Genomic DNA, 23,400 nt, shown 5'->3' with positions numbered 1-23,400 from the left:
GCAGGCACCCGTTTTTCCGGACCACCATCAGTGAGCACAGATATGGTATTTATCTCCCTGTGCAGCTGTGCCGACAAACAGCAGAGCTGTAGGGATGGAGGACTGAAGGCAGAGGGAGAGTCCTACAAAGTGAGCCCGGGAAACAGCTTCAAGGTCTGCCCCTGCTCGTGCAGGGAGGAAATCCATCCACAATGTGTGTGTGTGTGCAGACCTCAATCAAAAATAGCTCCAAGCATGAAAGTGACTCAATTATTCTCCTCTATTCCTCTCGTCCTTTCCCTCTACTTCTCCTGCATTTCACTCACTGTATCTCTCTCTTCCTCTTCCCTGTCCAGTCTTTACCACTCTATCACTCTCACATTTCTGACTCCACTGTTCACTTTCCATTTTCCCTTTTTTCTTTATCCCTCTTTTTATGTCTTCTCCTCTCCACTGTCTCTTTTTCCTCTCTGTTCTCTTAGTCTTCCTTTTCTGCATGTAAAAAATGAAACATCCACATTTTATAATAATTATAAATAAACAAACAAGAAGAAGAGGAAGTTAAGTCAAGCAGTCTTCTATATTCTGTCAGGACACCACTGTGTGTTTTCTTGCCGTGATGCATCCCCCTGACTAATTCCATGTGAGTGCAGGATGCATGGTGACAGGGAAATGGATGAGGGGAACATTCACACCAATTTATGGGGACCAAATTGTTGTCACCATAACTGTGTCATGTCTTAAGTCCGGCCTAATGGGCCAAGAAGTTCATCGGCGAGGGATGAGAGCGGGGCACAGCGCTTCATTGGTCATGCCTATTCCTGTCACTTACGAGTCCACCGGAACCAAAGTCCATATCCACAAGGACTCCCATGTATGTGTGTGTGTGTTTACACACATACACACTCTCACACAGAGACGCAAAAGACTATCCATACAGTTAAGTTAGCACAAAGACACACAAAGAAAATATATACACCTTTTGCACACAGCATCATCACAACTTGTATACATAGACTCATCTTATCATGTAAATAGACAGGCACAGAGCACACACAGAGACACTGCTCATATATTCATACACACACACAGACAGGCACGTCAGCCTGTCAGCCTTATCCAGCTAAAATATGAGTGTCTGGGTTATGTTGCCAGACTAATTCTAACTACATCAGCACCTTCAGTGACACTTTAAGGCCAAACACGCTGAGCCTGAGGTGGATAGAAGCATAAGAGCATGAATAAGAGAGCTCTCTGGAAAATGAGAAACAGTAAAGAACTAAATAAAAAAGAGGAATTCATGACATGAGATATAGCATTAACTTAGAATTTTGCTCCTTTCATACATGTCCTCTAGCTCACTCTCTCTCTCTCTCTCTCTCTCCCTCTCTCTCTGTCTTTATGTGTGTGTGTGTGTGTGTGTGTGTGTGTGTGTGTGTGTGTGTGTGTGTGTGTGTGCGTGTGTGTGCGCGTGTGTGTGTGTGCGTGTGTGTGTGCCAGAGTTTATGGGGTACTGTTGAAATGCATCAATTTGTGAAAGTAGTTCTACATCTCCAGCATATCTTATTCCAGCAAGGAATGCCCAAACACAGTGGGCCGAACGATTACAAAATGAACTTATAATTAAATGAATAGCACTGGCTATCTGTCTTAATGCAGGTTGAGTCATTGCTGCTGCTTAGGTCAAAAAGAGGCTAGGCCACACTCAGAGTCAACACAGGGATCCAAGCAATTATGACCTCCATTAGTGACTGTTAGATGGGTTCTAACATAGGTTCAAAACATCTTATCTCTGTCAAAAAATATTATTTCCTTTGGACAAATTAGCAGGGGCCACTAGTGTTTACTGCATATACTCCAAATGCTTCACATTCTGAGCCATTTTTAGTAGGCTGTCACATGTTGAAAGATACTATGATAATAGGGCTAAGACACCATTCCCTCTACTACTACACTTGCTAACGTGACACAATTAAACTGTGCCTCGTAAAGTGTACATTTCAGGCCCATAAACAGCCTATCTTACCATCATAATGAAAGTCAGTAATAAGTTACTCTGCATCGATGGTTGGTTAGTTAAAAGGTAAGTTGAAAGGTCCTTGTCTTTAGAATGACAGATGACTATAATGGCAATAGATAAATATTTCATTTTTTTGTGAAAGCACTGATTTGCATTAGTCTCCTAATAGTGTGCCTGTAGTAGATGTTACTGAATGGATTTAGTGGTTAATAGCAGAACGTGTGTTTATATAAGCAAGAGTCCACACAGATGTTAACCTGAGCGCAGGTTTACAGTGAAGCAAGCGGCGACCTCCAGTCTTTTAAGATATCAGGGACTACCTTGTCGAGACAGCTTCAGAAAGTTACCTTCCCATGCAGTCTACCTAACCTGCACTGTAAACTATAAGCTATCAATAAAATAATGCTTCATCATACTGCATAATAACGAGAAGGCTATCAAAAATGATTACGATGACGGAGATGGTGAACAGTGATAAACCATGTCAGGTTAAATGGACTGAATCATGTCGTGTCTCACACTCTGTTGGGTTACCATGACTTCCTCATGCAGATGTGATGCAACTAACACTTAGCAGTACAATTTTTCCACAGTGACAAAGCCTACCATGTGTGTCCTTATAGGAGGGCAAGCGTATGTCTTGCAGCACGTCGCTCCATCCTTCCTCCTCCGCTTGCGTGCTGGAAAGGGAGCCGGGAGGACCGCAGTTCTGACTACTCCCTGTATCACCTGCCCGGACATGGTCCGCGTTGGTGTCTGCGGTATAGTTATCCGAATTCGAATCAGCCGAGGTGCTGTAGAAAGGGTTGTCGCTGCTGTCGTCGCCCGACTCCCCGAACACATCGTCAGAAATCTGCAAGCTCTCGTAGCGAGAACGGGCCGCTTCTAGAAGTGACAGCGCCTTTCTCCCGCACTCCGCCATCGCTCGATGATCGCCTCTAGTAATGTAGAGCGGCAATTCGGCATGCAACTGATCACCTTTTAAACAAACCTCCGAGATGTGCAAAGCTTACCACTGTCCTCTCTCGCTGCTCGTTAAAACGCTGTCAGTATAACGCCGACTTCAGAGCAGGTGCTTGACTGTGTGGTTAATAATCTCATGGAGCACGCGTGGGCAGGAGAGAGGAGCTGTCCCCACCAAGGGTACTGAAATCACCCCCACCACCACACGACGAGAGACCTTAAACTATCAATATTTATCACAGCGCCGAGCATCCGGGACTGGGCGTGCTGTCCCTTACTGTAGCCGACTCAATGAATCGCCGGCCTCCCCAGGAATCACCTGACCCGGTCTTTTTCATTCTGCCCAATGGCAGTGATGTCTGACATTAACGTCAAATCTTCAGTGATGCTGAAGGAATATGCTTTTATCCAGATATGATTCACTCAGTGTCCGTGTCTGTAGCCTACACCGAATAACATTGGCTAGACTACATGTTTTAGAAGATTGATTTGATGGTGTCAATGCGTGTCACTACGCTGTGTCCTTAATATTTCAAAGTTCGCTATGCCATCTGTTCCCTACCTACTGTATGAGATGACCTTGGTCGAGAGGTCAGTAGCCTGTGGGAGGGGGTTGCAGTCATAACTCAAAGTAAAAAAAAATATGAGTTGAACTCCACTGTGAATGCTCTGGCCAACACTGCATTAATACTGGCGCCCAGCAGGGCACGCCAGCTCCCTCATGTTCTCTAAATATCCTGTTCTTACTCGTCGGTAGGCTTATGCCATGTTTGCGGAAGTGGAGTCAAATTGCTTCCCGACACCTAAAAGATGAGGTAGCATAGTTCAAACCAGGAGCCATATCAAACGTTAACTTATTTCATACTGAAGAGATTCAGGTTTCTTGAGGAACTATGAATCTTCCTAAGGGCCCAGATTCTCTTTGTTTTGACAAAGACGAATTTATGAAGGTAAGATACAAGCATGCACGCTAGCAAGCTAGCAAAGTTAACGTCAATCCACCTAGACCAGTAGCTTATATTATCGTTAGATGCTATCCAGCTAATTTTAGTTTGAAACTGACTGCTTCCTTGTACAACTATAACACGTGCGTATGTCATTCTAAATTGCATAAACTACTGCTCAGCAGTTGCTATAACATCTAAAAAATGTCAGATAACTCAGAATTGTGTGTGAATGAATGTCACTGAAGTGTCAGTGCAAAAGCATAGTTTAGAGGGAATGCAGTGGCTTTTCAGTAGCATGTTGCACGCCTACCTGAAATAAACAACTTAGTCATATCTTGTAGACACAAGATGTTATAGCGAAATTAATTGTGCATGTGTCATAGGATGATTTCGAAGTGGATCGGTTCGTTTCGGACTGCAGGAAGCGTGTCTCCTTGGAAGAGATGCGTGAAGACCTGGAGTTTTACTACAAGCTCCTGAAAACTGCAATGGTTGAGCTTATCAACAAAGACTATGCAGACTTTGTCAATCTCTCCACCAACCTTGTGAGTTTCTGGAACCATTCCAGTTTTTGGCATAGTGTCACCTTACAAACCAACTAACCTTACCAAATGATTGTTTTCATTTACATTAGTCAGAACCTCTGACATTGTGCGTTTCATCTCAAGCATTTCTATAGTGTGAGTGAATTTCGTTGAGTTTTGTGTTCATTCATGCTTATCTTGTAGGTTGGAATGGATAAAGCCCTAAACCAACTGTCAGTACCTTTGGGTCAACTAAGAGAGGAAGTGCTGGTACTGTTACTATCCACTTTCAACTCTATAATGTTTACTTTTGTCATTTGAGGAGGGGCATGGCTATGTCAAACAACTAAATAAGTATAAAAAATGATAATAAATGATGGCATTAAACAGCCTAATTGCATGAACATATGTGCAAATTAACATCTTAGTTTATTGTAGTTTAGTCATAAATTGCACCTAATAACTGCTGCATATGTCACTCCTACATCTTACAGAGCCTTAGGACATCAGTCCACGAAGTTATCGAAACCATAGACACCCTGTTATCCAAACAAGAAGATATTCAAAGTAAAAAGGTTGGCTGTCTTCCTAATGTTTCATTTGACTCTGATTACTTGATGACTTTGTTGACATCTCAGTTTGGTTGTATCCCAATTTCTTTCAAGCCAATTTGGTAATAAAAAAAGACTGTCAGTAATTATCGTTACACTCCGCTGTAGATGTGTGTGATGAGGCTTATCCAAGTGGTGAGATCAGTCGAGAAGATTGAAAAGATTCTCCACTCTCCGAACTCCAAAGACCACACCTCTCTTGAGACAAGCAGGTAAGGCTATCAGATAGAGTACATTGGCGGACATAGCATATTTGCATCAAGTTCATATTATTTTCCTTCATTAAACTGTGTCAGTTAAAATGTTCTCTAAATACTTTGAATGAGCACAATTTGACTGTGTAGCATGGAATTAGAAGGTCAAAAAAAGCCAAAGGCCAGCAATATGCTATTACTAAAATGAAGATCCAGAGACGGAGACAGATCCAGTTACAACCAATAGTGCGAGCCCTGTCACATGTCAAGAATGAGTTGATGTTATGACTAGTATGCATAGCAGTGCAAGGTGACGGCATCTAATCTTTTCTTCATGATATCTACATGTAGCCCTCTTGTAGCTGGGCAGATTTTGGAGCGGATTGCCACTGAGTTCAACCAGCTGCAGTTTCATGCAGTCCAGAGCAAAGGCATGCCTCTGCTGGACAAAGTGCGGCCAGTGAGTGTCCCATGGAAAACTTTTACAGCTTTAAACATGTACATCTCTCTCTAGTGTTTAGCATTTGTTCAAATTTACCATTTACATAAACATCGTCATCAAAGGCTATTAAGAGACATTTAACCGTAACGTTCAGTAACTACAACCCTGAAATGCACTGAAGAGTTTAGTAATGAATATGACTGGCCTTGTCATGTCTGGATATTGTGCTTACACTGTACAATGGCATTTGGACACCTAAACCATTTGAATCTCAAACTCTGGTAGGGATAGTCTGCTGTGGGTTTGAACTCTGACCCGTGTGTTCACGTGCACTGAGTTGTGCTGTGGTTGTGCTGTGTCTGTCCCAGAGGATAGCAGGCATCACAGCCATGCTCCAGCAGTCTCTGGAGGGGCTCCTGATTCAGGGGCTTCAGACCACCAATATGGACATCGTGCGGCACTGCCTGCGTACCTATGCCACCATCGACAAGACCCGGGACGCAGAGGCCCTGGTGGGACAAGTCATGGTCAAGCCCTACATGGATGAGGTACTGCAAGCAGTTAATTTAGATACGATTGAACTGGATTTCGCAGTGAGGGATGCCTTACTTTATGTGTTCTAGGAGTTATTGTTGTTCATCATTAATGCATGAATTAAAATGTGTAGAAAATATGGCCTGCTCAGCCTTGCATATCCATGAATATGGGAATCTGTCAGTGTTCTCAGTAGATAATGAAAATCACATGAAATGCACATGGACGTGACGGATTTACATACTGTTGTTGAAATTGTGTACTCATTACCATACTTCCTAATTTGTCGTGATCTCCAATTAACATTGTAAATTCCAGTGACACATTTGCTCATTGCCCCCTTCTCTGTCACCTCCTGCAGATCATAACGGAGAAGTTTGTGAAGTCCAGCCCCAGCGGGCTGCAGATGATGTACACTAAGCTGCTGGAGTTCGTGCCCCACCACTGCAGGCTGCTGAGAGAGGTGACCGGAGGAGCCATATCCAGGTGTGTACAGCTCACCTGTGGGAGGGAATCTATGATGGGGACCTCTGCATCCCCTCTGAAAGATGCATGTGTTGAAACGAAAAGAGTGTTAGTCCCTTTCAAGGAACCCTATTTTAGGGTTGTTATAGCAACAGTTGTGAGTCTAGAAGATACTTGAAGTGAGCCTGTGTATTTAAAAAAAAAAATGTTAAATCAATAGTTATGTTAGATATGGGAATGCAGTTTGCTTTAAGAACTGTATCAGAAAGTCAATTTGCTCACACAACCCTAAAGGTATTGTGTTTTCAATGATGCGCCCCCTAGAGATGCCTGTATGATCTATATCAGGGGTCTTCAACCTTTTTCAGCCCAAGGACCCCTTGGCTGAGAGAGACGCTGAGCAGGGACCCCCACCCCCGCCGCCCCAAATTTGGGCCTGATATTCATATAATTTATTTGGAACTAAGTGTCAGTCACACACACACACTCCCCTACACATGTTTGAACAGAATTACAAATCATCTGTGACACACAACTAGTTTCAATTTATTCTGTTTATTATTGACATTTGTTCTCCCTTACAGTTAGTCGTCACTCTATATTCAATTAGGGAGGGACAAAGAATTGAGTAGCTTGAGAAGCTTAAGTATGGATGAAATATCTCATACCTAGTGAGAGATCTGACGTTTGAGAATTCATCATTCATGTCTTTGGCAACGACATTCTCCCTATGAAGCATGCAGTGCGTCATACATGGCTCTTGCACCGTCTGTGCACATCGCGACACATTTTGGCCAGGGTATATCATGTTCATGGAAAAAATTGTCGATCACTTTGAAAATCTCTGAACTTTTTTTTACCTCCAGGCAGCTGCTTACAGAATCGAAATTTCTCCGGCATCTCATTTTGGTCGACAAATCACAAAAAAGCTAAAAGCTGAGCTTCGTTTGACACATCGGTGGATTAATCTAATTGTATTGCAAAATAATCTGCCTTCGGAGTTTTGCGACTAGTAGTGCCCTCACATCAGCTGCCAATTCAATTCAATAGGGCGGGCATTGGGATGCTTTTCAGTTTTTTTACGTACTCATCCTTCCCAAACATTGTTTTGCACATATCACTAGCTGTTAGCAATATTAAACGTTCCGCAATTATCTATGGCTGTTTGGTCTGAGCGACACGTAATGCAACTTGATAAGAGGCTTTTAAAGCTAGCTCGCACACTTTGGCTAATTTTCTCATCAAGGTCTGCTGGCCCTCAAAAGATTTTAAACGGGAAATATTAAAAAAAAATGTCTTTCAAGTGAGCATGGGTTGTCTTTGAGTGTCGTTGCAGCTTTGATGGTTTCATAGTTTCGTTTGATAGCACGGAAGAGCAAACCACGCACACTGCTAATTCTTCACCATCAGTCTCTTTGTAGGTGAAGGCAAACTTCAGATAATTCTCTGAATATTTACCTGTCTTCTCCCGTTTGCGCTTTTGGCTGTTCATGTTGGCATCCTCTGAAGGTAGATCATCTGAACCGCCATCAGTGGTGTCTGACGCGGTGCTTTTGTTCCGAGAAATTACAAACGATCAATTATTTCAAATTGTATGGTTATGGCAGGTAACGTGCCATAAAAGTGCATATGATCGCCTGAAGACTCATGGGTAGCCTGTGTATTATTTTTAAGGAATAGAAAGCAATTTTTACGTCCTGTTTATGTTTATGTAGTCTTTTGGACGTTGTACATTTTTGGAAGAGGGAAAAAATGCTTCAGATGAAATAATTTGGCGGACCCCCTGCAGTACCTCCGCGGACCCCCGGTTGAAGACCTCTGATCTATATAGAATAGAATAGAAATAGAAAAGCCTTTATTGTCATTTTATATATCGTATAATAATATGTTGTTATATATATATAAGTACCGCCAAGCGCTGTCACGGCAGTACTTATGTACTTTGGAACCTTCCTCTCATTAGTCAAGTTGACTTTTACTGTGGATCATGTTCAAATATTTATTTCAGTGTTAGCTTGTGTCCTCATAAAACACGATAAAAAAGCAGCTGGTCAGCTCTGTACATCCTGTAGGAACTGGCTTGACTGCCCCCTCCTGTGTTATCCCATTGGCTGCACTTTAAATGCCCTCTTCTCTCTCTCTCTCTCTCTCCCCAGTGACAAAGCTGACATTGTGCCTGGCTATGACTTCCTGGTGAACTCGGTGTGGCCTGAGATGATGAAGGGCATTGAGGAGAGGCTCCCTTTCCTTTACAATCCAGGCAACCCTGATGTGTTCTACGAGGTAAGATACGCATGTCACATGTTTATTTCTTTTAATGTACTTAATGTACTAAACAGATAGGAATAACAGAATAAATGACAGAAACGTAACGGAAGATAAGACATGAACAGACACAAGAAACAAAATGGAAAGCAGTAACAACATGGTCAAAAACCTTGAAATGGTCAAAAAATTTGTAGCTACCAACCATCAGCTTGTCCAAAGAGGCTGCAAAACAACCTACATGTTCATCCTGGAACAATAGGTCTTTCTGGGGCCTGTGCAGATGCAGAGGGTTTATTGATAGACTCATAAAGAAACGTTAGGATCTCTGGTATATATTTGGATAGTAGAAGATGTTTGATGAAGTCTAATGTAAAAATATGACCCTCTCTTCTCACCGTTTGTTTTGCTCTGTATGGCTCAGAGGTACGCCCTCACTATGGACTTCGTGGGGAAGTACGAGCGGCAGTGTGGCTCGCAGGCGAGCGTGAAGCGACTGCGTGTGCACCCCTCCTACCAGAGCTTCCACAACAAGTGGAACCTGCCCGTCTACTTCCAACTCAGGTGGGTTTAGGTCCTCTCCGTGCTTCGCCTCTTCTCTCCTGTGCCTCCAGCACATTGAAGCTCAGCCTGGAGCAGGTCTGGCCCTGATCTGGAGTGGAGCTGCAGGTCCACATCAGGCCCAGATCAGGCCCACATCGGGCCCACATCAGGCCCACATCGGGCCCAGCGTCTATCTGTTATCTGGCTCTGTTCCAGACCTCACTGTGGAAACATCTTGGGGTGGGGCTTGCATGGTTGGGCAATGATTTGAACTAGAGTACACTGACCGTCATTCAAATGCTTCCATTGAAGCAGAATTTGGCTCAGGACATAGTTTTGTCTGTGACAGTAACTGTAATTGTAATGGCTCCATAACTCTGGACGGTGATATTCTCTTCCTTTTGTTGTCTTTTACCTAATCCCTTTCTATCTCATTCTCACTCTGTTCCCTAACGCGCTCCTTCTCATGCTCACTCTATTTCTCCTACCGCTTCTTTTAAATATATAAGTTAGTAATCTTATACAGATGAGGGAATCTGGCATCGTTTTGCAAGCCCCTATATCTATGGCGCATTGGCACCAGGATAGCAGGATTGACTGGAAGGCAGCGTTTTTCTTTCTTCTCTTTTGTCTTCTCAGGTTACGCCTTCCAAAAAGCCTCTAGCTCACTCACGCCTAGAAAGAAGAGAGCGGTATAGATGCAATATTCCTGTCTCTCTGTCTATATTGAGCAATGCCACAGGGAGGGCCTATACTGAGTTTTTTTAATTTTTTTATTATTTATTGCGAATGGACTCTATGACTCAACTCTATTACTCTCTGGAATACCAACACAGTGCACCTGCTAGGCCTGGTTATATCCCTGAGTTGCATCTGTGTGGTACGCCCTGTCCTATGGGGTGCTATTTTAAAAGATGGATGTTAGCCCGCTGTACACTTTATAAACAGTGGACATATTACCTGCTGCAGACAGGATTGATTTGCCGCTGGCTGGCTGGAAGTAGTTTCTGTGCTTGTGATTCTGAGAAACCCAAATTGCTGAGAATAGTCTCAGATTCCCTTACAGTTCAGCACAGCGGTTAGTGAAAGTATTTTCCATACCTCTCATAATAGAAGTTATGTGTAATTAAATCTAGTATATGTATCTGACTGATGGAGTATATATACTAAAATCAGAGATGTATGATAAATAAAGAGGTTATAATAATATAATATTATTAAGTAAGTGCAGAAGTTATTATTCTTAACATCCTATATTATGCAGATATAAAATATTGAGTCTTCCTGTCAATAAAGATGTAGTAGTGTATCAATGCATAAGACAAGGATTTCCCAGAACTGGTGTGTATATCTGAGATTCTGTTTGAACACCACTATCAAATAGCTTGAGGCGCCCTTTGATGGTGACAGTGAGTGATACTTTGAGAGTGCGATACGAAGAGACGTGGCAATATTTATCGATTCACTGGTAATTCCCTATTTGCGATCGTCTGTTTACAGCTCTGACTTGCTTCCGGGCAAATTTAGACTCTGAACTCGTTCCCATGCAAAAGCGATGACACTCAGAGTGTTTATTTTCTCTGCCATCTGATCACCCTACCTTTGTAAATTTGCTTCACACGTGATGCCAATAGAAACTGCTGTTCGTAAATAAGCTCCCTCTTCCTGGCTTATGCAGGGTTGTGCTACAAGGCCAGGGCGTAGTGTGGGGGTGTGGAGTTACTCAGGGGTGTCTGACGTCAGGGTTGTACTCACTGTGCCCGTGTTCTGTTTGTCAACCAGAGATTTGCACTGCTCAAATTTCAAAATGTAAAGTCCAGCCAAACACAACTGTTTGTTTTGTTATCTAATAGTCTCTCTCTCTCTTTCTCTCTCTCTATCTCCTCATCTCTCTGTACCGCTCTACAACTCATGTCTTTCCTAATCCTGTTACTTTCCATCATGATTAATGTGCTGTCCTTTGTGTAATGTAATGTAATGTACTGTACGTGTGTAAACATGTTCTATTTACTTTTAAGCTCTTCCTATTTAACCTTTGAAGCTACTCCTTACCTTTTACCTGGTTTCTGCTATTTTGTTTTCCGTATTTCTTTAGTTTCACCCATTACACGTGGGTAGTCCTCTACTAAATACATGGTTTTCAGTTTGAGCACATTTCTCTTTTACCGATGGCTGTGTAGTGTTCACAGGTCAAGTTATTATAGTGATTCTTCAGTGTTAAATTAACCCTGCTCAATGCAACTTTTGCATGATGTTCAAGTATTTTGCTTTCAGCTGTATAACATATCATGACCGACTCTTCGCTCACCTCTTCATTCCCACAAATTGCCCTGATTCATGGTATAGCTAGACCTTAAGGTTGATACACTAGGTCATTGTCAGTGACTGTGGCTTTTTGCAAACAGTTTGATCAAATGTACAATAAGCATTTTTTTTTACTAGCTTTGGCAACACACATTTAGCAGAGAAGTCAATTCCCTTTTGTTGTTGTGTTCTTCACACACATAGGCTAAAAATTGGCAGACATGAATGTCTTTTAAAATTTCATGATTTCTTAATGCAGTCAGATCATGTTGAAATCACCGTCGTAGAACACAGAGTACCTGACGGTAGAAGAGAATTTCTCTCAGAGCATCTATCGTCATATTCTACCAAAGAGTTTGTGCATCAGCACTATCAATGCTCTCTCTTTTCACTCTGTTGTTGTCCTCGGTTCATCCCAGACTTTGTCTCTTGACAGTGTGTGCCTTTGCTGTGTTGCAGATATAAGGAAATTGCAGGCAGTTTGGAGAACGCCATTAGTGATGGACTGGACGCTGCCCCAGGTTAGTGATGGAATGATGGAGGCTAAGTAGTGCCAATGGATCTACTCAAGTTCTGTTTCATGCTTAAATGGATACCAGTACTGTAGTTTATTCAGATACTGATTTGTATCATATCAGTCCAATCACTTGTGGTGTAGATTTTTTAGTAACTAGTTGAATGAGGGATATGTCCTAGTATGCAGTTAAGCAGTGGACAGAAGGACTTTCGTTACATAAAGTGAAAATGAAATACTGTATGTATTTTTCTCCATCTGTTCACCCCCCCTCTCCTTTCTCTTCTCTCTGGAGCTGGGAGTGTGTATCACCTGCAGGTGTCTCAGGTGTTGTGGGGGTGTGTGTGTCGCTGCTGGGCAGAGAGGATCTACCTCCCCCCACTGGCTCATCGTTTCTGGAAACTCACGTTACAGCTGCTCTCCCGCTATGCCAAGTTTGTCACTGAGGTGAGACTGGACCTCACAGACTGACAACCTCATAGCTGACACCACCCAACAGAGATCCAAAAACTACAAGCCCCTGACATCAAAATGTCAACTGATGTCACTGTATTCCAACAATACTATATCCCCCTTAACATCACAGTACTGTTGTATCACAGTTTCTGGAACACCAAGTCATCCCTGTCATCACAGACCTTATCACATCAGTTTTCTTTAGCTAAGGTTTTATTGTTTCACTGTCAATTTATCTCATTGTTAGTTGTTGGTACAAAATGGGCTGTAGATAGAAATAAATACAAATGGTTCCCTCTTACAACTGATCACTTGCTGAATTCACTATGAAGTCATGTCTGAATGTAGTCATCTCTTACCTCACATTCATACTGGCATCAGGCATTCCTGACAAAACAGTATTCTGTGACATCACAGTAGTTCCCTTCAACAATTATGTGTGAACAATAGCATGTGACATCATAATTGTTTGTCATAACAATTATTTATGACCTCCTAAATGGATGACCGCACGTGACAATTTCCTGTTCCCTTACCTTCTGCGTCTAGGTGCTGACGAAAACTCCCTCCACGGACACCCCCAAAGACCCTGTCAGACCACTGCCCAGCTCTGCCTCTTCCACGTCCAGCCGCACGTCTCAGGATGCCGACAGTGAAAGCGGTGGTCCGGCCTCGCTCTCCATCAAACAGCTGGTCTTCATCGCAGCAGATGTGGACAAACTCCAGGAGCAGGTAACCATGTCCATATGGACGATACTGAGTTATGAATAAAACAGGATTTTGTTAGATTTCAGTAACATCACATTGGACTCTATTGTCAGAAGTCAGTCATCATGCAAACAGCTAAAGCAATGTGTAACATGAGATGCTGTGGTAGTCACACGCTATGGAATGGCATGGACCATGTGTAGTGATGGAAGATTAGTAAATTGTTGCCTGCTGTAGTTACTGATTACATCCTAACAAATTTTACTCTTATCATGCTGATGCACACCAAAGTGCTTTCTGTCTCACTTGTGATTTGATTTTAAATTAAAGTTGCGTTTACATATGAAGCTTGCACTATATGGATACCACCTGCATTGAATGTAATTGTCACAGACTTCAGGAGACATAGAGACGTTGGTTGACAGAGTTTATTGGATTCAGCCAGAACAGGGGGAACAAACGGGGAGAACACAACCGTTGTTCACTGGCAATAGTATAAACGAACACAAACGAAAGGGGATAAACGCTCAGAAGATTCTATTTACGCGAACTGGAAAACTAACAAGGGATCAAGAAAACACGGGAACTAGGGAGATAACGCAGAGAAAATATATGACCTCGAAGTCGGTGCGGGAGTGGTGAACGAACACGGGATTCGAGCGGTCTGGAGCTTGAGTCTTCAGGGAATAGCCCATTACGAAAGGAGGCCAGACAAGAAAGTGAGGGGAGTGAGGAGTTTAAATACTGGAGTGACGGGTGACGGTGATCAATACAATAATGTGACGCAGCTGGGTGAGTTGTAGTCGGAGGGGGCGTGGCAAGAGCAGGGTTCAGGGTTCTGGAAAACAAATATTCTAGATGTTGATGGTGAAATAGCTGGAGGTTGAGATGATCTGGATGTTTTGTCATGTTTTTCCAGATTCCACAAATCTCTGAGATGATCAGAGAGAGACTGGAGGCCATTGGGTTTAAAAACTTCACCATCGTCTCAGGTAGGTCTTTCATCACAGAGTAATAACAGAGAGCTGTTATGGATTATGCATATTCTCAAAGAAAAAGTTGATGTCTTTAGTGGTTGTTTAGTCTGGTTTGATCTGTTGACTTTAGTACTTAACAATCTCTGTTTCTTTGTTGACATCTGTTGACATACTGATTACTGATACACATAGTGTATTGTGTGTTGTTTGTTTGTTTGTTTGTCCATCACAGAGGCCCTGGAGGACTCCAAAGCCTCTCTGTCCAGCTGTCTGCCCACCCTCAGTGCCCGTATGACTCAGCATCTGACTGAGCGATGCTTCCGCTTCCTCAAAAGTGCCTCCGAAGTGCCCCGCCTCTACAGACGGACCAATAAGGTGAGCTGCACCTGGTTCACACAGCCACAGGAAGGTGGAGTCAAATTTCAATGGACTCCAGTGTACATAGTCTATTAATCCCCTGGTTTAAAAGGGTGGGTCTGAGAAAGCGCAAGGTTTGTGTATTCCCGCACACATAGCACCAGAGTAAATCCACCCAAATTGCCACCACAACCATAAATTGACCGGAAGCATCTTTTGAATTGGACAGGAAGTGCCCAAAAGGGCGTCGGCCTACATGGAAAATGCCCTGCGGCCGATGCACCAGCTGGTGAGTGACTCGAAGGACCTGGTGAAGGCCGCCCTCATGCAGGAGTGGCTGCGAGTCACCCTCTCAGACTGCACCCACAGGTAAGTCAGCCGGAGAGGGAAGACCATGAAAGATTAATTCGTGTCTGCAGATAAAACGAGAACAGTCTTTTTAAAACGTCCAAACACCAAAAGGCTTTGAGCAGAGAAATGTGGGTGCTTTCAGCTTTCTAGGAGTGCTGTAAATAGTCTTTTTAGTGTGTTGAAAACCAACAGAAGTGCTTAGAAATGTTGCGGGGGACTGGACAGAAAGTTTCTGTATAAAGGGAATATTTTATTTTGTAATATTGATCTCTGTGTTACTCCATGTTGAAGATTTCAACTGCACACGTCTTAATGTTAAATTCTACCAGATACCAGATTCACTTCTACGTCATTTTACATCAGATGTCAGTAATAACTTTATAAAATGTACATTACATTGCATTAGAAAATGTATTTATTTAAGGTCTCTTTATCTATCTACTGACATGTTTGATGTTAGTTTGTTGTAAGTAGATTGTAAATGCTAATTTCTTTACATTTTAAAAAGGAAAAAAACATTTCTGTCTCATCCTTATAACTGTGCAGGTACTATGAGACCATCTCGGACGTGTTGAGCTCCGTCAGGAAGATGGAGGAGAGTCTGAAACGTCTAAAGCAGGCGAGGAAGACAACTGCGGCCAGCACAACCGGCAACAACGGCGGGCCCAGCGACGACAGCAAGATCCGCCTGCAGCTGGCTCTGGACGTGGAGTACTTGGGGGAACAGGTGCGATGGAGACCCACCGCCTTCATTTCCAATTCCAGGGCACAGACTCAGAGTGCTTCAGCCCTTTTGCCTTTTGTATCAGTCCCGGAAAAAAGTCACTGTGGCCTAGACCTTGTTATTACTATTATGTTTTATTCCAATAATGTTCCTGCTTGGAATGTTTTTAAAACTCTCATTGACATGTGAAACTGAAGGCACTCAAGGTCTCGCATGTATTTTTTAGAAATCAACGGTGTATGCCAACTGGTAAAAGGATGTGACTAGAGCAGTGATTCACCACTGTCAGTCTTTTTTTTCCATCTACATCTGCGTGTCTTATCTTGGGACTAACCCATAACCATTATCATAACCTTTATGCACATTTCAGAGAGATTCTTTTAGTCTACACTGTCTGAACATCTGTAATGCTTTTCATCTCCTTTATTCATTTATCTACTCATGTATGTTTCAGATCCAGAAGATGGGCCTTGAGCCCACTGACATTTCCATGTTCTCGTCCCTTCTTGATCTGGTACGAGAAGCGAGGGACTTGGCTGGAGCTGAGTGAGAGGTAGCGATGTCCTTCTTCTGTACTACTGCACTGGCACCAAGAGGCGTCTGTGAGATGCCTGATCAAAATGCCAGGTCATGGTGACCTGAACACGATCCCGGGAGTATGATTTTGATGATGAAGCACACTACAGGACTGTTCCTATTTGTTATTTTTTATTTAAAAATAAGGAGTCTCTACTTTTTTGTTTGTTTATTCCTGTTACTGCAACGTGGTCACTTGGGAAATTGAAGAACTAATATTTGGCCGAAGTCCAGCCCCCGTTTTCTCTTTAGTCATCTCAACAATACTGTCAGCACTATACTGCATGTCACTGCAGTTGTCTTCGGCACGGCCGATGTTCTGTTTAGGGCCAACGGTGTGAAAGGCATTTTCTTCCAACTAAACTACTAAAGAGCACCAGCCTTTAACTTCAGGCTTGGGCCCCCTCCTGAAATTGATTGGGATGCTGTTTGTTGCTCTTGCAACTTCTTTGCCCTAAAGGGAAACTGATATGAACACTGGACAACTGTATGGTTTATCTCTTCACAGCCTGGACAGCTGATTGTTCATTTAAGCTTTTATTTCTCTCATTGCCGTGAGCCAGATGTGGTTTAGCAGTGACTACACTGTTACTACTGAGGCTTTCAGAATGAAAGTGATATACATTGGGTTGCTGATAAGCAGCATGTCCACAAGGGTCTGGGTAAAGGGTTCTGACTGATATTTCAGTGGTGAAGAATGAAGATTGTGTAAATTACAAAATGAAACGATTATACCTTTAACAATAAAAGTTTTACTACAACTGATTTGGTTTGCTTTGTGTGTGATGTCTCCTATAGTCAAACTGTGGGTTATCTCTCCCTAAATCTTCTGGTACATGATACTTAACTAATAGATTATGCTTTAGATTATTTTATTTACTTCATTATTTTAGTTTTCCATTTAAAGTCTGTCATATAGCCAAATGGTGTATGGCAGCTCCAATGATTCCTCTGTGGATTATGCAAGTAGAAAACGTAGACCAATTTTCAGACTTTTTCTTAGGTAACTTTCTCAACTGTCAAGCCCTAACTGACAGACTGAAGAAACTGAATATCTGCTGAATGGTCCAAGTAGACAGGAAAGCACGCAAGGATTTCTGCTACGGTCCAGATTTGCAGGGTACACAATGCATTTTTTTTTTTTACTGTGAAGTCATTTTCAGGCTAGCAAGCTTAGGTGCATGACCTCATGGACTGTCGGACAGGAGTTCAGTGACAGTGGTTATCAGTATTGGTCAGGGATCATTGTGTGGGTGTGCAGTGTTGGTATTCTATTGACTGCTTACTGAAGCAGTTCCTCTAAGTATTGTTTATTATTCCACCGGTGATAAATGACCGAGAACTTCATGGGCTTTCCACATCTGTAAACACCAAAATTATGGTATGCGTTGTCTTTAGTCCGCAGTTCCACAATGGAAGAACAAAGAAAGCTTTGATCTAAGTCAAAGTTGAAGGTTAACATATTGGACTGGGTATTATCAAACAACAACAAAAAGATTGGAGACAGTTTTCCAGAACAAAAAGATATTTATTCAAGTACTCGTGTACAGTATAGAAGCACAAAAATAAGCTGTACATTTAATAAAAAATAGACACATTTAGGGTAAGTGTTGCCTCTGAACTTAAACAAATTTAGTCCAGATTTTTCAAATGCTAATGCTACTATCGAAGTAGTGAGGAAAGAAAAATGATGTATTCAGGTCTATTTTCTGCTATTTAGATGGAGTAACAAAAATAACTTTTGCTGCCTGATGGACACTATACATTACAAATGAAACGATTAAATGAGGCTATGAGGGAGACTTATTCAGACATGAAACAAGACACACAAACAATCTGTCAGATCAGCCATTTTAAAACATCTGACATTTAAAGCATTGAACAGGCCATTATACAAACATGTGAACCACTATGTAAAATTGATCATGAAAATCGAATCTACTGTGTACTACTATACTCCACTGCATATTGTAAATATTCCTAGTGAACTCATAAATAAACATCAGTCCAAATACGGTCAGAACACCAAGGGAAATGTACCATCTATTAAAAACTATAGAACAAAAGCTCCAATGCTACCAATGGAATTCAGGTCGGTACAAAAAATCTCCAAAGAAATGGCATCACAGGGTGCACTAGACGGCCGGGTTTCTGATTTTGCCCAACATGAGTATGGCATTGGAGTTGCCCTCGACAATGGCGAACAAAAAGGGCCTGTTCACTGTGAGCTTCAGAGGGACTCTCCCGTCCTCTGTCTTAGTGGATACCTGGGATCCCTCCTCCGACATCTCAAACACCACCTTGCTGAACACCTGCAGAGGATTTTTGAGTATCAAAGTGTTATAATTCTGATGTGTCGAAATAAAGAAAAAAATGTCAAAGAGACATAAGCTAATTTGTGTTATTTCTTAATTAGCATGATTAATGTTCATAAAAGGTTTCATGGAAGACGTGTTCAGATAATGCTTGGGAATCTGAAACTGTACCTTGTCAACTGTGAACTTCTCCTTGTTGCTGAGTCTTTGGAACTGAGCATCTGAACCCAGCAGCAATTTCTCCACAGCCATATCAGTGAGCACTGACTTCAGGTCAGTTAAGTCCGTCAGGGAGAACTTGGGCAGGGACAGCTCCAGATATCTGTTGGAACAACACGTTTACACCTTAACACAGACTTCTAAGGTTGCTCAAACTTGACTCAGACCCCTTGGGGTTGCTCAAAACTGTCTCAGACAAATTGATTGGTCTCCAAATATGTGAAGACAACATTGAGATTGAGCTAAGAACTTTGCACCCTGACTCATGTAGGTTCCAACATTAAACCCACAGCTTCTTACACTTCACAACTTTTGAAGGAATTTTGCTAGCATCGTTTTCAATACAAATTCTTATACTTTCCAACACACTTTTGTAAGACCCGTTTACAGTAGAACCTCTTACACTATCCAACATACTTTTGTATGTGCTTCTACCTTCTCATTTCTCTTTTTCTATCACTCACCCCTCCTGCAGGTTCTGGTACCACTTGGAGATGACTTCGGTCTGGAGCTGGTTCTCAATATCCTGCAGGCTGGCTCCTTCATGGGGCAGCACCAGCAGCATGTATGTCCGCTCGCTCAGACCCAGCTTCACCACGGTGCACTTCCTGCCCTTGTCGTTCAGGTACTTGTACTCTCCTGTGCGGGTCATCAGTGGGATGGACACAGTGGTCTGCTCATCCACCCTGAAGTCCTGCACGGAGGTGGCTTCCGGCTGGAAAGCTGTTCTCCAGTTACCTGAAAGAAAGAGATTATGAGTATCCTCTGTGAGTTCCTCTATTTCTAGTTCACATTTCTATTAGCATATTCTTGGTTTCTTAAGGGGTCACTCCTATGGCCATGGTGATTGGTTGACATTCGGGATAGACATTGGGATAGTCATTATCTGTCTTATTTTGCATTATGCAATGGATTTCAGGCAATGCAGATCTTATCAAGGTGTTAAGAGAACATTTCTATTTATGATCCCAACACCTTATTGCTCTAGGCCTTCCTGCCTCTTGCTCGTGCAATGCATTAAATAACACATTTTCATCACTGAAAGTAAGCATAGTAATGTACCTTTAAAATGGACTGAGCTGGCGAACAGGAAATTGGTGGTTGAGCTGAGGTTCTGGAAAATCTGCTTGATGTCCCCATCTGAGGTCTTCTGAATGAAATTGTTTACCTTCTTCTCAGCCTCCTCGGCCTTGGAGAAGTCCACTGAGCGGGTGTAAGAGGCGTCAGAGAAGTCCTGCGCCCCGCCGATGAAGTCCTTGGAGATTTCTGCATCCTGGGTGATGAAACTCCACACCAGAGTCCTCAGCTCATCCCGGGGGCCATCGATCAGGGCGTTGATCTCCTGCAGAGTGCGGAGCACCTTGTGTCCGTCGATCAGATAGACACAGTCCTCCCTTGATGATTCCTTGTTAATGCCCAACAGCACCTGGTAAGGGACAGCTGTCTTCTTGGAGGCCCCAAGGTATAGTGTCACCAACGTTCCGAAGACGTTCACAGGGGAGAACAGGGTGTTGGAGTCCTTTTGGTTCCGGGTCAGAACCTTGTACATGCGCAGGCCCAATGTGTTCTGGAGCTCTGCCAGAACGTCCTTTCGCTGGGTGCTGTTCTCCATTGCATTGCTGTCGGAAAGGTCGCGGATGTCAGGCTCCGTGTTGTCCTGGAGACCGATGGGTGTGGCCTTGACCACATCCACCTGCTCGGGCTCTTTGGACTGGATGACCTCACAGCTGACGTTGCCGAGGGCAAAGAGACTGAAGGGGTGCACGTAGACACGGTTTCCCAAGCCAAGAGCCAGGCAAGAGAACAACAGGACGGAGAAGAATATCTCACGCATTTTCAGTTTCTCCTTTTTAGGGTTTTTTTTCAGTCAGGAAACTGTTCAGTAAATATCTGAAAAGAAAAACATACATGGGATTGATTTAATAATTCAAAAAACTGTTGAGAGTTGAGATTTGCATTTTCTGTGCAAGTTTCTGTGCATTTCATTAACTTCAAGAAAGACTAAATTCCTGGTTTCCTAGCCTTTAAACAGGCTAATATAACACAGCTTGTGAGTTATTGGATGAATCACAGTAGAAAATCGGGGTCGTCTAATGGTGAGATCATTTTTCACTGAAGGAGGAAAATAGGATAGACTGTGATTGATTTCTTTCTTTGTCTCTTGCCATTTTGTCAGACTCTCTCTCTCCCTCCCATTTCCAGCTTCTTAGATATATATGGTATGTTTGATATCACTATTACAAACAAATAAATGGGCTTTAGTCAGTTACTGGAATATGTCTATTTTTTCCCCAGTCATTTAAAGAGTAAAGAAGGTGGAAATGTACTTTAAACTTTGTTGTAAACCATGAGTTTGAGCTATGCATATCATAAACTAAGAACATTACTTTATTTAAAGATTATGACATTTATCACATTTATATGATATGTATAGACATTTACAATCAAATAAATAGGTAACTGTTTGTAGATGTTAATTCTACACAGTGTTGGCAAAAGTTGGTCTAAAGTCTTTAAAACATCTCTGGTCTTTATCGTGTGGAAAATCAACAGCTTACTAGCCATCCAATATTCAAATACTGAAATCTTACTGAAGTCTTCAGTTTAAAAGGACACATAGATACACAAAGACATGGAATTGGAAATAATTACATAACAAATGTTAAGTCCAATGATCACCAATCAATCACGCACTTCCGTCTGTTTGAAGACTGAGTTGTGTATTACTTAGTTTGGATTTGACAATGTCCAGAGAAGTGAGAACTTTCACTTACCCAAGCTCAACGTGCTGATGCTCTGGCATAAATGAGTGCGACGGGGGAGTCACTATCTCTTTTTAAGAAATCCTCTGGGGGGGGGGGGGGGGGGGGGGGGGGGGGGGGTCTGTAGCCTCACTGGTTTACACATTAACCCGGGCATTGAGTCACTGCTTATTTTGTGTGGGGCGGCCTCTGTGACAGCTTTTGTCCTTGTGAGTTGATAAATAAATGGGTCATCAGAGACCACCGCTGTGTCCTGGGACTGTGTGTGTGAGCTCAAGTGGGTTTCACAATAGGCCAGGAAATGAGGCAAGGAGGCTGTGGTGTTTTTCCTCGGAGCATGTTTGAGGAGCACTTGTTTATGTTTGGCATTTCCCAAAATGAGTGTTTACATGTTTGCGCACACACTTGTGCGTGTGTGTCTGTCTGTGTTTATATATGTGACAGGGAAACAGTGGGATTGTATGTCACTACATCACTAGTGTGGTTAGTTTTAATAATAATGATTGAATCTTACTGATGATGACTCGTTTAGCCTAACTGTAAAGACTGATCATGCTAATGATGAATAAAGGGCCAATAGACAAGCATAACCAGCCATTACAGTAAAACTGGAATGAAAATGTTCTCTTACCAATTTATCATTATTGAGTTTATGACCGTTTGAATCTTGTTTCGCTGTAGGCAGGCAATTATAGGACACTGTCAAACTGACTCATTGCCTTCCAGTAACATATTCTTGCCATTCTCTGTTCACCGCCCAAATAATCATTAAACAAAACTTTATCAAATAAAGTTCTGAATCATGTTTAATAGTGCCACCTAGTGGAATGTTATGCAAAGATGCGCATGCAGAAAGTTGCATTGTGAAGTAGTCTATTCATCGGTTTATATTGATAGAACATAACCAAACAGCCTATCTTTAAATGTACGTGTGATGTTTTTTATTTACCGATCTGAAACTAGGCCTACTATATTAATTATTTCTATTTCGTTCTTTAATTTCTTTCTTCCGTTCTTATTGCTGGGGACAGGGTACCTCGTCAAATGTAACTGGGTCACTTCGCTGAAGCTCCCGCCCGTGGGTGAACAAGTAAGACCGGTTGAGGAAAGGTGAGTGTAGAAGAAAGGTATCTAGAAGTTCTGGCACAGACCTCCGTACTCTTGCACTGGGATTGATAGGATATAGCGGAACATAGGTATAGTATAGATAGGTTTATAGTATAGGAATGGCCGACGAAGATTCCTTTCCAGATTTGAAAAGATGCACGCGACCATCTCCTGTGTACAGAGTTCGCTCTCAAAGTGACACATCTGGTTTCAAATCAAGAATATTGACAAGGCTAAGGGCTGCCTGTTCAGGTAAGATTTGTTTGAACCCTTTTCGAATCGTGCACGTCTTTAATGATAGTGATTAGCTAACAGCGAATTGTTGTGATTTTAAACCTACAACCGACAGGAAAGTTGAGGTGCTTTAAAATACTTCGTAGGCTTACTGTTCAGTGTCAAGTGGATAACATCCATGGCACGTAGTGCGAGATGACATACACATGTTCTATAAAGCTTTATCAACAAGTTATTTTGGCATTCAAAAATATTAATGCAATTACTGGATGTGTAGAGCACACATTTTGATATGGAAAAAATATTAAT

General features: G+C 42.3%; 4 protein-coding genes across 6 annotated transcripts in view; 2 read left to right on the top strand and 2 right to left on the bottom strand.

Moving 5' to 3' along the window:
- Positions 1-3,344, bottom strand: part of pgbd5 (piggyBac transposable element derived 5) — a 29,112-nt gene extending 25,768 nt beyond the window's left edge. Inside the window, exon 1 of the mRNA XM_012814315.3 lies at positions 2,606-3,344. Within this exon, the coding sequence (XP_012669769.1) occupies positions 2,606-2,921 (316 nt within the window). The 5' untranslated portion in view covers positions 2,922-3,344. The remainder of the gene's footprint in view (positions 1-2,605) is intronic.
- Positions 3,345-3,705: 361 nt separating this feature from the next.
- Positions 3,706-17,219, top strand: cog2 (component of oligomeric golgi complex 2). The gene is made up of 18 exons (XM_012814328.3): positions 3,706-3,912; positions 4,293-4,454; positions 4,638-4,703; positions 4,928-5,008; positions 5,153-5,256; positions 5,590-5,698; positions 6,049-6,228; positions 6,576-6,700; positions 8,836-8,962; positions 9,369-9,508; positions 12,251-12,312; positions 12,601-12,752; positions 13,311-13,493; positions 14,389-14,461; positions 14,679-14,821; positions 15,033-15,172; positions 15,701-15,881; positions 16,333-17,219. The coding sequence occupies exons 1-18, from the start codon at positions 3,856-3,858 to the stop codon at positions 16,426-16,428; spliced, it is 2,181 nt and encodes a 726-aa protein (XP_012669782.1). The 5' UTR covers positions 3,706-3,855; the 3' UTR covers positions 16,429-17,219.
- Positions 17,220-17,961: 742 nt separating this feature from the next.
- agt (angiotensinogen) lies at positions 17,962-21,845 on the bottom strand. The gene is made up of 5 exons (XM_012814327.2): positions 21,763-21,845; positions 20,051-20,878; positions 19,453-19,726; positions 18,941-19,091; positions 17,962-18,766 (listed from the first exon to the last, which is right to left on the bottom strand). Exons 2-5 carry the CDS (start codon positions 20,820-20,822, stop codon positions 18,590-18,592), a joined length of 1,374 nt encoding a protein of 457 aa, XP_012669781.1. The 5' UTR covers positions 20,823-20,878; positions 21,763-21,845; the 3' UTR covers positions 17,962-18,589.
- An 873-nt stretch (positions 21,846-22,718) lies between these two features.
- The window catches only part of phactr2 (phosphatase and actin regulator 2), a 40,781-nt gene continuing 40,099 nt past the window's right edge, over positions 22,719-23,400 (top strand). Inside the window, exon 1 of one of the 3 annotated variants that reach the window (XM_031579566.2) lies at positions 22,719-23,109. In XM_031579566.2, coding sequence (XP_031435426.1) covers positions 22,977-23,109 — 133 coding nt within the window. In that variant the 5' untranslated portion in view covers positions 22,719-22,976. The remainder of the gene's footprint in view (positions 23,110-23,400) is intronic. The other 2 variants (XM_031579563.2, XM_031579565.2) reach the window with 2 other exon arrangements.

The sequence above is a fragment of the Clupea harengus genome, chromosome 13 (assembly GCF_900700415.2).
Source record: "Clupea harengus chromosome 13, Ch_v2.0.2, whole genome shotgun sequence".
Taxonomy (NCBI): Eukaryota; Metazoa; Chordata; class Actinopteri; order Clupeiformes; family Clupeidae; genus Clupea; species Clupea harengus.
This window is presented reverse-complemented; position numbering and strand designations above follow the sequence as displayed.

Bases quoted from the DNA above. Each gene is read 5' to 3' on its own strand.
- cog2 (XM_012814328.3), top strand. From the start codon at position 3,856: ATGAATCTTCCTAAGGGCCCAGATTCTCTTTGTTTTGACAAAGACGAA. The intron at 6,229-6,575 runs GTACTGCAAGCA...CACCTCCTGCAG, and splicing joins TCAAGCCCTACATGGATGAG to ATCATAACGGAGAAGTTTGT. The intron at 14,462-14,678 runs GTAGGTCTTTCA...TGTCCATCACAG, and splicing joins AAACTTCACCATCGTCTCAG to AGGCCCTGGAGGACTCCAAA.
- agt (XM_012814327.2), bottom strand. From the start codon at position 20,822: ATGCGTGAGATATTCTTCTCCGTCCTGTTGTTCTCTTGCCTGGCTCTT. The intron at 19,727-20,050 runs GTACATTACTAT...TCTTTCTTTCAG, and splicing joins CAGCTCAGTCCATTTTAAAG to GTAACTGGAGAACAGCTTTC. The intron at 19,092-19,452 runs GTGAGTGATAGA...TTGTTCCAACAG, and splicing joins TACCAGAACCTGCAGGAGGG to ATATCTGGAGCTGTCCCTGC.